The following is a 16,845-nucleotide window of genomic DNA, read 5'->3' as shown; positions in this document are numbered from 1 at the left end:
GCTCCTTTAACAAGAATTTAAGGACAATCTTTTAAAGTGTAAGGAACACAAATGCAACGATTTGTTATTGAATGAATGATAGAGAACTCATCAGGACAGCTATGAATTTGGAGAGCATTTCCTGACATCAGAAGTGAACCACAGGGCTACTAAAAGGCAAAAGAGCTTCCTCACTCAGGAGCGTGAGCTTTTTTTTATGAATTAACACCACATCCCTGTCCCCACTGGACGATCCTATGATAACGTGCTATCGAAGGCCACTTGCATCATGGATTTCCTTGGTCACCGTGGCTGAGTGCGGACCATTCTTAACCTATTTTGGAGGTATTTGTATCTAGTATTGCAATAAGAGAAATGCCTATCACCAGGTTTCTTCCATATCTTTCCTATTACTCTCATTTTGCAGAACAGATTCCTCCAAGAAAAAATTTTCTTGTTAAATACAAGTATAGCATTTTTAAATGGAAAAGAACTGATTAACCAAAGTACAGAAAGCATTCTTCCTATTTGCATTCGTTCTAAAAAGCTTTTTTCGGTTTGCCCAGATCAAACCAATGATGGGTGAATATTTATTAATACAAAGCTTTATTTTTGCCAAAACAAAGTATTCATCATAAAAGTTGTGCTCACATTTGCATTCCTTACAGCACTTGCCATCCACATATGCAAGAGCCGACTTAAGTGGGCAGTCAGGAACCGGGCAGATCAGAGTTTCACACTGGATGGTTCCGTTCTGAGAAGAAAGCAATATTTAAAGAATTTCCAAGTTGCAGTTTAATAGCCTGGAAGTATTTTTTAATCTGTTTCTTAAGTTTCAAACTCATCACATACAATGTCATAAACACCACTATTCTCTGTGGTTATTACACAGTAAAACCCGTAATATAGAGACCCACAGGAATAGAATTGGGTCCTAACACAGTTGGTGAGTGAATGGCTCCCACCTCTGTCCAGTGATGACCCTATATCCCCCTACGGTTCTCTCCCTTCTGTGGTGAGGTGGATGGGAACGTGGGGGAATGAGGAGCACACATGGACAGTGAAACAGCAGGCTAGGGGTAAGCCTCATGCCTGCCCAGATTACTCACAAAATAAGTACCTACAAACCAGGAGATTTCTGGAATAGCTACTGCCACCCTGCAGATGCAGTCTCAGGATCCAGAATCTTCTCATGGATATTTAAGCACCACCATGAGGCAGTGCTGACAGTCACCACAAGAAGCACCAGACTGCAAGCAGGATGGCAGGGAATTTACTTCCTGAAGGTCATCCAGAACTCCTAGGTAGTCAGCTGCTTCTCTAGTCACCTGGTTGACCTCAGTATACACATCCTGCATTTTACTCAATTTGGTTTTTGTTCCCCGGTTGACAAGATGGGAAGGCCTTAGTGTTAAAGTGCCATCATTTTGGTAGGGAACAGAAATCATATGATGCATGCACACAAACATATGACTATTTCAGAGGTATCTTTAACATTTAAAATGCAAGATATTCTGGTTTTGAAAAAAAAATTGATGAACTTGGAGAAATTATTTTTAAAGGCTAATTCACATAGATCTCTGGCTTCTTTCCAATAAATTAGTTTAAACCAATGAATTCGTGTGAAATTTAAAATCTAAAAACCAAATTAGTCTGGAACTCTTTTTTGAAAATGAACCTATTTTTGAAATAATGATGCATGAAATATTTTACTTTATTAGTGTGCAGTTAGAGAAATATTTATTTAAATCCTCTAATTCTTATTCCACCGTATTAGCAAACTTTTAAAGATTGCTAATTTAAACTCTGTTATTTATTCATATGGCCCAATGTGGTCACAATATTTCATGCCGCATATAACTTAGTTTTATTAAACTGTGTTAATAAACACATGAGGGGAAAATCCCTCAAAATGTTAAGGATAACGCATAGAATCCTTTGGGAATCACCTTCACTAACCCAATTTAAATGGCTAACTTCATGTGTGCACCAATAAACTTAAACTTTATAGCATTCCTAAGCCAGAATCATCTTTACAGGCTAGCAAGCGTCTTTAATAATGCAACACTCAGTTCTTTAGATTTCATTGGGTTGGCTGGCACTTTAGTGTTGCATCTTGAGGAAGTGGGTCTTGAAATTTTCATGATTACATTGTTTTAATAAATTTTTAAAGAGTGGGGGCATCTGAGTTCCCTTAGCTTGAACTCTCAGCGGAAGCCATACCAGGCATGTGCAGTTCTTACAGCCGTCTGTCCAGGACTCAAATTCTCGGTAGGTGGTTCCCTTCATGGTGCAGGTCCTCTCACAATAGCACTGATCCAACCTATTCATTCGCTGCTCAGCTCGAGACAGCTGTGGCACAAAGGAAGGGGTTCACAGTGTTCATCATGCCAGCAGCACAGAAATGCAAAATACTTAAATAGGCGCTGGATTTATTTTTCAGCACGTAGCAGTAATGATAGCTGCACCCATCTATTGTGGTCATCAATATATTTAAGCCTATAATTTTAAAGAAAATCCCCCCTCTCTTCTTCTTGAGGTAAATTTGGTTCTCACCTTTGAAGAAAAAGAGAGCGTGGTTTAGAAGATATACATGGGGGCTAAGTAAAAATGGCATCACTCACAGTGCTGAAAAGCAATTTCCATTTTTAAAAATGTTTAATTTCAAAAAAATAAAAAATAAAAATAAAAATGTTTAATTTCAGGCACATGTTTACTTAAGTGAAAAAACAAATTTCAGAATTTCTGTAGTATCAGAAACAAACCCTTGATGTACGATACAACTGCAGGTTCTCAGTAACTACTATTCAAGATGACAACAGTTTAGTGGAATTGATAAACTTGATACATGCTTAGGACAGTGAATAACTCTACAACAGCAATACGTGGTAGAAAGCATCCATGGGACCAGTCCCTTGACATTATTCTAGTGTCTCTATTCTTTTTACAATGCCCTCTCACCTCCATCCTTACAAAGAAAAGCTAAATATTAATAAATAATAATAAAAACTAAAATAAACAATAAATCCTACTGTAAGAAGTAGTGTGAAAATCAGTTAATCTGCCTAATTTCTGATTTACCGAATCATTTGTTATACACATGGCTAGGGTTTGAATATTTATAAGCCCTTTCCATGAGCAGAGATTTAGATTCAATCCCAGCAAACACTATAGTATGAGAAAAGTCTCAAAGGTGAACATTTGTGGTTATATAAGGAAAAAAAAAACTATAAAGAACCTCAAGGATTTCTGAGTTCTCCACACGATATTTCTAAATAGCTTTTACCTTAGCTGATGTTTTGGCTAAAATGTCCTGCAGCTCCATGATTTTCTGCACGAGTCCATGGAAGTCATTGCAAGTTGGACAAGCTGGAATTACAAATACTACATTGGTCAAGTTGTATTTATAAGGAGGTCAATCTAGTTAAGTCCATGCTGACAACTAATATATGGGACTTCCAATTTCAAACTGACATTCTGGACAAAATTAAGCAAGAAGCACACTTTCCATCACACAGTGAAAAAAACTAATGGACTTACTGCGATTAAGATCTGGGCACTGAGCAATAAATCCTTGGGGCATGACAAGTAATTGCACATCTTGCATTATACCCTGTGTGTGAAAAATTTTTAAAAAGATATATTACTTCCATCTACCCAAATTATGTTCAATAGTCAAGCTCATGAAGGAAAACATTACAAGATAGACTCACCAAGAACTCTGAACAACATCTTTTTGAATACATTACTTCTACTTCAAACCAAAGGGAAAGAAATACATCAGGCAAAATGGATGATTACCCATGTACTCTCCTATTGATAATATTTTTAAAGCCTTAAGATTAAATGTCAAGATATAATTAAGAGCGAATAGTCATGTTGTTTTGAGAAGTTATTTTTAGTTAGCCACTAGAGAAAGGCTTGAAAATGACCTTTAAAAATCAACCCAAAAAATCTGGTTTCGGCAACAGTGAAACTGATACCAACTTTAAATTAACTGCAATCATTAAAAAGAAAGAGATAGAAAAAGCTGAGTCATAAGAGAAATACTTATTTGAGCATTTCTCATTTTTCAGTTGGATCTTTTAGAACTAATTTCTCAATTTATAAAGGGGAATAGATTCATTAAACAGCTGCCACAAGACTTAGTGACAAGTCCTTAGGAGGACAGAAAGTTTAGAGTGAAATTTTTAAACATTCCAGCTGGAAATGACCCCTTTTACACAGAAAGACACATCACATGTTTATAGGTAAAATTCACATGTATCTTCAGTCACTAAGGCTTAATTAGCTTCCACCTTCCTGGGCTCTTAAAGCAAAGGCCAATGGTAGTCAAAAATGACCTCATCAGACACTTCAGTTGTCCTTTTCATCTACCACCCCCCTTTCTTCCTGCATCAACTACATATACACTATTAATTAATAGTTAATTAATATTTCACTTCCTTCCTTTGAAAAATGCAGAAAGATTGTCTAATGACAGGGTGACAGTGCCAACATATTATCAAGACAATTTTGAATACACCTACAAAATATACCAGTCAAATATCGGTCTATATCTCTACATGTTTAATCTAATTAATAGCATAGTGTAAGTAGACTGTCAATATGAATGATAAATATTTTAGCATACTGTGTGGAACTGTTGGATCTGTTGTTTGCTTGGAGTTTATATTAAAAAGCAGCTTCTATACAAGCTCCTATCACTTGGAAGCAGCAACATGAAAATACTGTTACCATGTACAGTTATAGAGTTTGTGCACTGTTCAACTCTACTGGACACCACTCACAGCCTACAGTAAAAATTACAACCCCTAGAGTAGTACACATAAATGATGTACGAGAAGGATCTAAGGCCACATCCGGGCTCCATGGAAAAGGCTGCTGTGGTTAAATAGAGGAGAGACTTGACATCTACAAATTTGCCATCCCTTACATGGCAAATAAGGGCTGATTATTTAGGATTTGTGAGCATTGAATCAATTCCTCATGGCTGGCCTTGGGCAAGTCACTTAACTCTTCTGAGTAGGTTTATGCGCAGGTAAACGAGAAAAAAAATGAGCCTCCATCAAGGCTAGTAAAACTAAGATTCAAGAATAACACATATAAAGTACCTCGTTTCCAGGTAACAGTTTAATTAAGTTTGGAAAACATCTTCTCAGGATTACTGAGCTTACTTAGAACACAATTTCAAAATCACTGGTACCTACTCTACCAAGAAATCCATGAGCTGGACATAGTACCTATTATTCTTCAGTTAACAACCATTCACTGAGCCACTTCTATATTATGGGCACTGTCTTAGTCCCTGGGGGAAAATGATTACACTATGGGCTTGTAGTCAAGCAGTTTTCTGGACTTTATTTCTTCATCCTTAAGATACAGAAATTTAAATGAGATGTCTTTTAGATCATCTACAATGATGAAGTTCTATGGAGTGTGTCTTTAAGTAGGCACTAAAAAAAAAGATACAAATTATGACTGCTTTCTAGTTCTGACAGATTCGTGCATATATATGTATTCCCTTTTCACTATGTGGAAGTACAAAAGACCATGAATAATGAATATTGAAAAGTTCTCAATCCTCTATTATTAACATCCCTGTAAAAGTATCATCAAGGGTTATGTTTAAGTGGTGGAAGGTATATTAACAGCTTAGATATTTATTACTTTGAATGCCTAATCTCAACAATGATGTGTTAGTTCCCCTCCCAACTGCCACTTTGTGATCATCTCTGTAATGTCTAGAGATCAAATTTATTCAGGAAGAAAAGAAAACACTGTACACCATCTAAATAAACCACCAGTGTAAAAAAAAAAAAAAAGATGAAATAGAAAAAAAATACAAATCAAATATTTTGTTTCACATCACAAAAAGCAAAACATAATTTTCCATTAGAAAGCATTTATATTTATATGTTTATATATTTATGTTTTTATGTTTAGATTTATATGACCTTAGCCAAAAAAATACCTTAAAATATCCATGGGCATTATTTCTTTGTCCCAGCCAAAATGTTGTGCCCAGAGGCAAATCTGTGGAGGGCTTTTCCACCACTCTTTCATATATTCTGCAAAAAAGAAATATTGGGTAAGCAATGTGAGTTAACAGTCATTTCTTGGAATCTTCCACTTCCTAAACTGAGCACATTTCACTTACTTATTGCAGTCAACGTGTAAAATCAAATGGGAGGCACTGATGGCTAAGGAGAGCTTGTGCCACTTGTCATCAGCCAAAATGTAAGGAAATACTTCCGTGTGCGGGTGGTGACTGCCTGAGCGATAATGCAGTCTGACTTCATTCCGATGGCCACTGCTTTCCAGTTCTAGGTACCTGCACAGAGAGGAGCCAGATGGGGCCCATTGAAAATAAAGTTCAAAAATTACTGACATAACCTCCATCCCCAGAAAGATGGAGAATAGTATTTTTCCTATTGCTCTCACTGAGTACAACTAAATATTATTTTGTAAAACAAACATAGGAAGAGTCTAAAAGATGGAGCAAAGGAAGAAAATCAGTGAGGGATCTTATGACCCAAGGTGCTGGTTTCTGAGGTTTTCTTTTGGCCTCATATATCCCAGACTTGACTGAAGAAGCCAGTAACCTGGAATACTAGTGAATGCAGACTTTCTCCTTTTATGTATATATATATATATATATATATATATATGGAGAAATATATCCCAACAAAAGTTTGCTTTCTCTATCTAAGGTCTAGGAAAGGGGAAGTCTCATAGAAGAAAAACTTCCAGAAAATAACCACTCTATTCCAGCCAAACATCACAGAAAAAAATTGGCCCCATCCACAAACAGACTAGTAAAGCTCACAAGGAGCTTAGATTTCCACCATCTTGAGATATCCAACATCTTCACTCAGGTGGTAACAGAAAAAGCCGAGTAGAGAACCAAGACTTTAAACCTAGCCAGCTAATAATGAGGCCCCTGATGGCATCGGTGGAAAACACATGGGGAGGAACCTGGACTACTATACTTATCCAGCAATAACAAAGTATACTACCCCCTCTCCACTGAGACAGTATCAGAGAAGGTGCAGTGGAGAGTCAAGACTTTCACTATCACCCAGCAGTATGAGACCACCCCAGCTGCAGTGTCAGTAGAGACCATGTAGGGAACTGGAACTTCCACCCCCATCCAAAAATAATACAAGCTCCTCCGCAGTTCTCAATAGAAGGCCAAGTGAGGAACCTCCTCACCTGAAAGTAACAAGATGATACCTTCCCATCTCCTACCGGATCAATATCACAGAAAATAGCTAAAACAAGGAGTTTAAATAGACACAAGTCTCAGAACATTATACAAAGATGTTCAGGTTTCAAGTGAAAATCATATGCCATACCAGAACCAAGATCTCAGATTTAATGAAAAAAGACGATCAAAAGATATCAACACTGTAATGACAGAGTTGTTAGAATCATCTGCCAAAGATTTTGAAGACACACTGATAAAAACAAGCAATTACAAACATTTGAACACACTTGAAACAAATGAAAAAAAAAAACAGAAAGACTACGCAAACAAATAGAAGAACAAAATAAATATATAAAGAAGAACCAAATGGAAGTTTTAGAACTGAAAAATACAATAACTGGAATAAAGAGCTCAAAGGATGGGGTAAACAATAGAAGGGAGGGGATCATGAAAAGAATCAGTTTCTAATTAAAGACAGAACAAAAATAATCCAATCTGAAGAGAGAGAAAATAGAATGAAAAACAATGAACAGTCTCAGAGACCTAAATGATTACAACAAAAGATCTAACATTCCTATAAACAGAATCCATAAAAGGTAAAAAAGAGAGTGGCCTGAAAAAGTACTTGACAAAATAATGGTTGAAAACATCCCAAACATGGGAAGAGACAGGTTCACAGGTTTAAGAATCTAAGCAAATCCCAAACAGGAAAAATTAAAATAAATACTCATCATAATTAAACGTCTGAAAACTAAAAACAAAGAAAAAAATATTGAAAGCAGACATTAAGAAGACAGCACATTGTGAATAGGGAAAGACAAAGTGGTAGTGGCTTCTGCAGCAGAAACAATGGACACCAGAAGAAAATGGCACAGTGCTGTTCACATGATGAAAGAAAAAGCTGTCAGCTCAGAATCTTATACCCACCAAAAATATCCATTAGAAGTGAAGAAGAAATTAAGACATTCTCAAATGAAGGAAAATTACAATAATTTGAATCAAGTTTTAAACTTAGATGTTATATGTGAAGTTCTTAGTGAATATTGAAGATGACATGTAGAACACCTACCTCTACAGCATCTGAGGTGGAAAGAAGAATTTGGAAATTATAGGCATATAGATTACATTGAAAGCCATGAAGGCATAGTCATGAAGAAAGCTTGGACATTTTGAGGAGAAATCTGCAAAGCAAACCAGTAAGTGTGGCCAGTAAGATTAAAGGAGATAAAAATGAGAGTGGTGTCTCAAAGGGATGAAGAAGCCACTTCAAGAAAGAGGAAGTAATCAACTGTATCAAATGCTGCTGACAGGTCAAGTAAGATGAGAACTTAACCACTGGGTTTAGAAAAACAGAGGCATGTGATAACCCTAAAACTGTTCCAGCAAACTCTAGGGAAGAAAGTCTGCCCGAGAGAGAATGGGCAGAGAGAAATATGAGACAAATATGGACATTTTGAAGAGATGGGAAGATAGCTGTGGAAAAACACTTAGTCAAAGGATATCTGCCTTTAATTGGTAAGAAATACTACAAATGCTTGTATGCTGCTGAGAACAATCTTGTAGAAGAAGAAAATTAGCTATAATTGAAAGAGAAAATAAATGAGAGTAAAATGGAAACCATAAAATGAAAAACAGATTAACTATACTTTAATTACATAAAAATCAAAATTTCCTCGACAAAAAGGATAGCATAAATGAAATTTGATAACAAATGGCAGTCTGTAAGACAAGGGGATGATGTCTACAAAACGTGAAGAACACCTACAAATCAATAAGAAAAAAGCGACTCGATTGATTCACCAGAGTGTCAGCAATCAAAATCACTACTAATATCCAGTGTAAACAAGGATGTGGAGAAATAAGCATTTTGATACACTACTTATGGCAAAATAAATTGACCCAGACTTCTTGAAAGGCATTTTGGTAAAACTATCAACACATTAAATGTGCATACTCTTTACATCAGTATGATTAAAATTGATCCGACAAAATAACAGCACAAACTGGTAATGATATATGCAGAAGGTACTCACTGCAGATTTATTTAAAATAGTAAAAATCTTGAAATGTCAACTATCCTCTCATAGAGGAGTTATGACACTATCATATCCTGGAACATTCTATTGAAGAATAAAATTCAGACATGAACCAATGCATAGTTTACTATTAATAAATGAATCAAAAACTATAGAAACTCATTTGATTTTTTTAAAGATTTCATTTATTTATTCATGAGAGAGAGAGAGAGAGAGAGAGAGACAGGCAGAGGGAGAAGCAGGCTCCATGCAGGAAGCCCAATGTGGGACTCAATCCTGGGATGGCAGGATCATGTCCTGAGCCAGAGGCAGATGGTCAACCGCTGAGCCACTGAGGCATCCCAAAACTCATTTGATTTGATAAAATTCTGTGTGTGTTGGTGTTTTATATATAAAAAAAGATGAAGAAGCATATACACCAAAATGTTAACAGTAGTTACCACTGGAGAATATAACCAATTACAGGGAGAGAATGTGAAGAACCTTCTCACATATTTTTATATCCCTGAATTGGGTTTCCACTAATTATGTATCACTTCTTTAATGTTTATATATATGATAAAAAGTTAAGTAGTCAAGAATATAAACCATGTTTAGAACTTATCAAAAATAAATAAAACTCCAACTTATATATTTTTTATCCAGAAGAAACCAACCAGAGAATCCCTTCTATATTATTTGATAACAGGTACTCATTATTTAATCAATTCAATTAGTAAATTCTCTGATAGAGGTGTTTGTATTTAAAAAAAAAATCAGCAAACACACTACCCTGCTGCTATAGGTCTGTCAGTTCTTTATACACGGAGGCAAGAACCCTATTGCTGCTGTCAAGTGGCCTCCTCTAGATACTATTAAAAGTGTCCCCTGTGCTGGATTCCTAAACTTGAGACACTAGAAGTAGCATGAATAACAATAAGGCTGACACACTAAGCCCTACAAACAGGAACAACCCTTTAGAAGTTAAATATTTTACCAAAAGCTACATTTTCATTAGCATCACTCAATTTTTTAAAAAAACAAAATAGATACACAATACACACACACACACACACACACACACAAACATGTAGTGAAGAGAAAAATAAATAACTTACAAGTGTGCCTAGTACATGGATAGTCTCCAATAAATATTAGCACTCATTAAGAGAAAGGAAAACAGGTTGAAAGAAGTTAATCCAAATCTTCAAAACCTTAAGAGATACAAAACTGCAGGAAGATGTGAAGTTGTATGAACATATGATGATTGCCTAATTATAAGTTACACAGTATCTTAATGAACACTGGGTCTGTTTTAATGAATCATTTTTCTAATAACAGGCATATTCATTTCCAGAAGTCCACTGTCCCCCACTGGGTGATGTTTCAGTGGGAGGCAGGCCTGGCTCACCCCCTCTCCCCTCCCATCCAGTCCCCTCCCCAAGGCTCAGCAGAACAGAGTGTTTAAACGCCCCAGCCCTAAAGCCTCAGGATTCATATCCCAATACTCCTCCCAAGAGTGGAAAGTTACTTCTCCTCTCTGAACCTCATCTGGTTACCCCATCTGGTTACTTAACAAAATGGGGACATGAACTATACTTCAGCAGACATTGTAAGGATTTGACTGTGTTAATTTAAGAAAGCACTCAGAATATTACTCAGTACACACACAATACTCAGTAAAGATAGTACATGTTAGTTATCTTTTTTAATTCAAAAAGTAAAGGTGTCAAATCCTCCCTCTTCTTTCCCATGGTACAGTCAGGGATGGGCTGATGACACACCCGTGCAATCAGACTCTTTCCTGAGATTCTTGAAGGAGCACAGCAAGGAGAGGAGAACAGGGAGGCACCCACATGTGCTAGGGCAGCAGCATCCTGTTAAGGTCACTCTGCATCCTGCTTCCTGTTTCCTGGCCCAAAAGGGTGCCTTTGGTTATTAGTTGTTCCAAATTCTGATGCTCAGGGCTCCCATCAATTCTGTAAGCTGCCCCCTACCCCATCGCCTCCAAGGTCACCTTACAGCTAAGAACTATGACTGATATATTACAATCGTGACCACAGAAAAAAACATATAATCAGAATAAAACATATCAACATTTTAAAGCAATTATTGAGTGATAGAACTATGAGTGATGTTTTTAACCTTCTTTTTATTGTTCTTTTTTCACCTTTTATCTTTAATGAGCATTTATTACCTTAAATTAAAAACCACATTTTATATCCCAAGAAGATAATTTGTCACACCTGAACGTATCATGTCTTCCTGATTCATTATATATAATTGTGAGAAGTAACTAAAATCATAAATAAAGCTCACTCTTTATAATAATTTATGCCCTTGTTATTCAAATATCCTTTGCATTGACAGAAATATAAACTAATTTAAGATTAGGCTTCAGAGAAACAGGAGACAGTGGCAGGACATCGTTCATTTTAACAACCGCCTTCATAACTCAAGATCAAAGGATGAAAATAAGGTCACGTCTCATCTGACAAAAAGGTTGCACAGGACATGAAATGAGAATTTTTCCACAGCCTTAAATTAAACCTAAATAGAAGAATGATCAGATCATCTCAGTACAGTTCTTTTTCAACTTGCAGTAGGGTTACGTCTTGATAAACTCATCATAAGTTAAAAATGCATTTAATACACCTTACCTACTGAGTCACAGCTTAGCCTCGCCTCCTTTTTTTTTTTAAAGATTTTATTTTATTTATTCATGACACAGAGAGAGAGAGAGAGAGACAGAGACACAGGCAGAGGGAGAAGCAGGTTCCACGCAGGAGCCTGACGTGGGACTCGATCTCCAGTCTCCAGGATTAGGCCCTGGGCTGAAGGTGGCGCTAAACTGCTGAACCACCTGGGCTGCCTGCCCATTAGCCTCGCCTCCTTAAATGTGCTCAGAACACTTATTTCAGCCTACAGTTGGGCAAAATCATCTAACACAAAGCCTATTTTATAATAAAGTGTTGAATATCTCATGCAATTTATTGAATACTGAAAGTAAAAAACAGAACAGTTGTATGAGTGCAGAATAATTGTAAGGGTATGGGTTGTTTACCCTTGTGATTGCACGACAGACTGGAAGATGTGGCTCAATGCCACCACCCAGCATCATGAGAGAGTATCATACCACATATCACTACCCCGAGAAAAGACCAAAATTAAACATTCGAAGTACAGTTTCTACTGAATGTATGTCACTTTCTCACCACTGCAAAAATTGTAAAAAATGTCAGGTGAACCATCCTAAGTATAAAACTGTATATTAAGCTAGAAGCCAGTTGTTAGTCACTTCTGGTTAGCTACATGCACGTCTCCTGCCAGATACACCATTACAGTAGCTCATGGAAGGCACAGTTGCAAAGGAGTCATACGCACAGGCTCTGGAACTGAAAACCCAGCTCATCTTCTCACTACCACCTATGACCCAACTTCCAGCTACTTCAGTGTCCTCATCTCTAAAAGGAATCGTCAGTGGGATAATCCATATAAAAAGCAAGGTATCTGCAACACCTTAATGACCCAATAAATGGTAACTATTTTATCATGTCAATACATAATCCCAATCATAAAGCCCAGCTTCTTACAGCCAATTCTGTGAATCACAAGCAATTTGAACACACTTTAGTTAAGGGAAAGAAGGCAGAGAGCAGGAGACAGAAGTTCTAGACAAAAACAGAAGATTAGCCAACTCACAGAAACTAGTTGACAGCACTGGTATCATACAGGCTCTTGCATAACCAACAAAATATGAGAAACAGATTTCAGTGGGAGGGCCAAAATTATCATCAGTTCACCAGCTTGCCCATTCATTATACAAAACTGTTTCACCTTGCCACTTCCAGTGATTTTCTTAGATGCTGAGGGAGATAAAAGAGTGGGGAAAAAGTGTATTTGGGAGCATCCTTCATTAGAACCGCGTTGATGCCATTTTTGTTAGTTTGCTTGTTTTTAACAGTAGTTAGGTATCAAAGCCAACTGGTATAATGTTGTAATCGAAGAGGCCTCAGAGTCTTCCTCCTGTCTGCACTCCTCACTAACTGTGATAATGGGCAAGTGAAAAACCCTCTCTAAGCCTCAGTTTCCTCTCCTATCGAATAGAATAAGGGTTGTAACCTTATATGGTCATTGTAGGAATTGAACAAAATAAGAGATGTCAGCGCTTACTCTACACAGTTCTGGACAAAGAGTGACCACTCATGTCATGATTATGATTTATATTTCTTGAGACACACTATTTTTTTTCAAGTTTTTTGGAGTTTTATTTTTTTAATAATAAATTTATTTTTTATTGGTGTTCAATTTGCCAACATACAGAGTAACACCCACTGCTCATCCCGTCAAGTGCCTCCCTCAGTGCCCATCACCCATTCACCCCCACCCCCCGCCCACCTCCCCTTCCTCCACCCTTAGTTCATTTCCCAGAGTTAGGAGTCTTTATGTTCTGTCTCCCTTTCTGATATTTCCTACCCATTTCTTCTCCCTTCCCTTCTATTCCCTTTCACTATTATTTATATTCCCCAAATGAGAACATATAATGTTTGTCCTTCTCCGATTGACTTATTTCACTCAGCATAATACCCTCCAGTTCCATCCACGTTGAAGCAAATGGTGGGTATTTGTCGTTTCTAATGGCTGAGGAATATTCCATTGTATATACATAAACCACATCTTCTTTATCCATTCATCTTTCGATGGACACCGAGGCTCCTTCCACAGTTTGGCTATTGTGGATATTGCTGCTATAAACATCGGGGTGCAGGAGACACACTATTTAAATATTACTAAATTTTCAGGGTAGATTTGACCTTAAACAATCATGAATCTCAGACAGAGAGTATTGTAATGAGAATGCATGCAGAGAATGCTCATCTATGATACTCCATTAAATAGTCACCCAGTCTGTTTGAATGTATCCAATGACCAATGATTGATTCATGATTTACTGAGGCCTGTCATTTAATTTTTATAAGACAAGGACCTTCCTTATAGTAAAGCAGAAAGGCAAGAGGTTTTATTTTTTAAACTAAGATATTTTAGTGCATTTATTCCAGCAAATATTTACTACAGAGAATATGGCAGTGACCTAAGCCAAATACACTGAAGCTTAGATATCCTCAATAATAAACACATTATTAAGTGAAAATTAAGCTTAGTCATTTCAAAACTAATAGTAACTTCACTGTAAAAACCTTTCTGTAAGAAGAATGTAGTCATATCAGTGAGAAAAACAAAGCTGCTTCATGAATAATATAGCCAGAAGCCAAAATCACATCACCAAGGGGAAAGATCAGTGGAAAATGGAATTAATTCATGACTGAAGCCCTGGCATCCAACATGATGGCTTGAATAAAAACCTCTCCATCTTTCCATACTCGATATAATTGAGTTTATCATAAAATAAAAGGGAAATATAGTCATTTTTTAAAAATTGAGATAATTTATTACTATTGCTGATGAAGCCAGCAAGACACAAAGAAAATCTGAGAAACAACACTCTGAGCTGTGATCCTGGAAGGCAGGAGGATTTAGTGGCACTGGGTGCATTTTTAAACTATCAATTTGAGGAAGGTCTTATACAAGGATGGAGAAAGTACAGATACAATAAAGCACTAATAATAAGTGGGTATTCCACAGCACAATGGTATCCACAAGAGTCACAGAGTATGAAAGAAGCCATGTAATAAAAGGCAGTGCCTATTTAATGCTAGGCTCTCATTATCTCAACTCTCTTGGTTGTGACCAAGGTCACACAGGTAGAAATTAGACAAAGACTGGAAAGAAAGGGTTCACGGAAGTAGAAGAGTCAGAGGAAATGAACCTTCCCTCTTTTATCAAGAATGAACACAAGAGCACATGGTCCTAAGGCTGAGGAAGAACCTTTGGGGAATATGGACTTCTCTGATGATCTGAAAATGCATACATGCAAATGTGTACGAAATTTGGCTGGCAAATTCTACAAAGGATTCACAGATCCCAAGAAGTCCATTCAAGGACTCCAAGCTAAGTATTTCTTCACTTTAGGAAGGCCAAGCAGAATATGACTACTTGAACAAGTTTGACAATATGGTTTTACATATATATATATATATATATATATATATATATATATATAATGTTTCTGATATAAAAATAATAGGGTATAATTAGACAAAAATTCAGAAGATACACAAAAACATGAAAAAGAAAATTAAGATCACTAATGGTCCTGCTGGAAAGAGATGATTAATATTATCAGTTTTGCATGTATCCTTTGCAATCTTTTTCACTTAACCATACACTCAGAATTTCTTTCCATGTCAAAAGCCACATCCTTTTTATTGGAAGCATGGTATTTCATATTATAACTATGCCTAGTTTATTTAACATCCAATTTCTTATTACTATTTCCACTTTTTAAATTGTTAATAAAAATGTTTTAATACATGCCAACTATACTTCAAAAAATATGTCAATACGTATTTCTTTGTGCACGCGCACAATTAGCTTCTTGGAATAAATAACTACAAATGAAATTGCTGGTTCAAATGCTATATACATTTCAAAGAGATTTGTTATATTCATGCCTTCACTTATTTATTCATTCAACAAATATTTTTTGAACAGCAAACAAAGTCTAAAGCTAGCAAAAGGAACAAAATATTGAAGATTAGAGCAGAAATAAGTGACGTAGAAGCTAAGAAAACAACAGAATAGATCAATGAAACTGGGAGCTGGTTCTTTGAAAAAATTAGTAAAATTGATAAACCTCTAGCCAGACTTATCAAAAAGAGAAGAGAAAGGACTCAAATAAATAAAATAAAAAGTGAGGAAGGATAAATAAACAACAACACAGAAATACAAACAATTATAAGGAAAAACTATATATGCCAACAAGTTGGACCACCTAGAAGAAATGGATAAATTCCTAGAAATATGTAAATTACCAAAATTGAAATAGGAAGGAATATAAAACTTGAATGGACTGATAGCCAGCAAAGAAATTGAGGAAGTAATTTAAAAAACTCCCGGGATCCCTGGGTGGCGCAGCGGTTTGGCACCTGCCTTTGACCCAGGGCGCGATCCTGGAGACCCGGGATCGAATCCCACGTCGGGCTCCCGGTGCATGGAGCCTGCTTCTCCCTCTGTCTGTGTCTCTGCCTCTCTCTCTCTCTGTGACTATCATAAATAAATAAATAAAAATTTAAAAAAAAAAAGGAACATGACATGGTACCTATGGAGAAAAACTTTAAAAAAAAAAAAAAAAAACTCCCAACAAAGTCCAGGACCAAATTCTACCAAACATTTAGAGAAGAGTTAATATCTATTCTTCTCAAACTATTCCACAAAATAGAAAAGGAAGGAAAACTTCCAAGTTCATTCTGTGAGGCCAGCATTACTCTGAGACCAAAACCAGATAAAGATACCACTAAAAAAAAGAGAACTCTAAGCCAATATCCCTGATGACAATTCTCAAAATAATACTAGCCAACTGAATCTAACAATACATTAAAAAAGTCATTCACTACGATCAAGTGGGATTTATTCTTGGAATTCAAGGGTGGTTTAATATTTGCAAATAATCAACATGATGCATCACATTAATAGAAGAAAAAATAAGAACCATATGATTGTTTCTATATATATATATGTATA

General features: G+C 36.3%; 1 protein-coding gene across 3 annotated transcripts in view; it reads right to left on the bottom strand.

Moving 5' to 3' along the window:
• The window catches only part of NELL2 (neural EGFL like 2), a 324,469-nt gene that overhangs the window by 231,676 nt on the left and 75,948 nt on the right, over positions 1-16,845 (bottom strand). For all 3 annotated transcript variants that reach the window (XM_026000161.2, XM_072765496.1, XM_026000160.2), the window contains 6 exons: positions 6,140-6,313; positions 5,954-6,050; positions 3,520-3,592; positions 3,266-3,348; positions 2,203-2,331; positions 631-733 (listed from right to left, as the gene is read on the bottom strand). In XM_026000161.2, the coding sequence (XP_025855946.2) occupies positions 631-733; positions 2,203-2,331; positions 3,266-3,348; positions 3,520-3,592; positions 5,954-6,050; positions 6,140-6,313 (659 nt within the window). The remainder of the gene's footprint in view (positions 1-630; positions 734-2,202; positions 2,332-3,265; positions 3,349-3,519; positions 3,593-5,953; positions 6,051-6,139; positions 6,314-16,845) is intronic.

Source organism: Vulpes vulpes, chromosome 8 (assembly GCF_048418805.1).
Source record: "Vulpes vulpes isolate BD-2025 chromosome 8, VulVul3, whole genome shotgun sequence".
Taxonomy (NCBI): domain Eukaryota; kingdom Metazoa; phylum Chordata; class Mammalia; order Carnivora; family Canidae; genus Vulpes; species Vulpes vulpes.
This window is presented reverse-complemented; position numbering and strand designations above follow the sequence as displayed.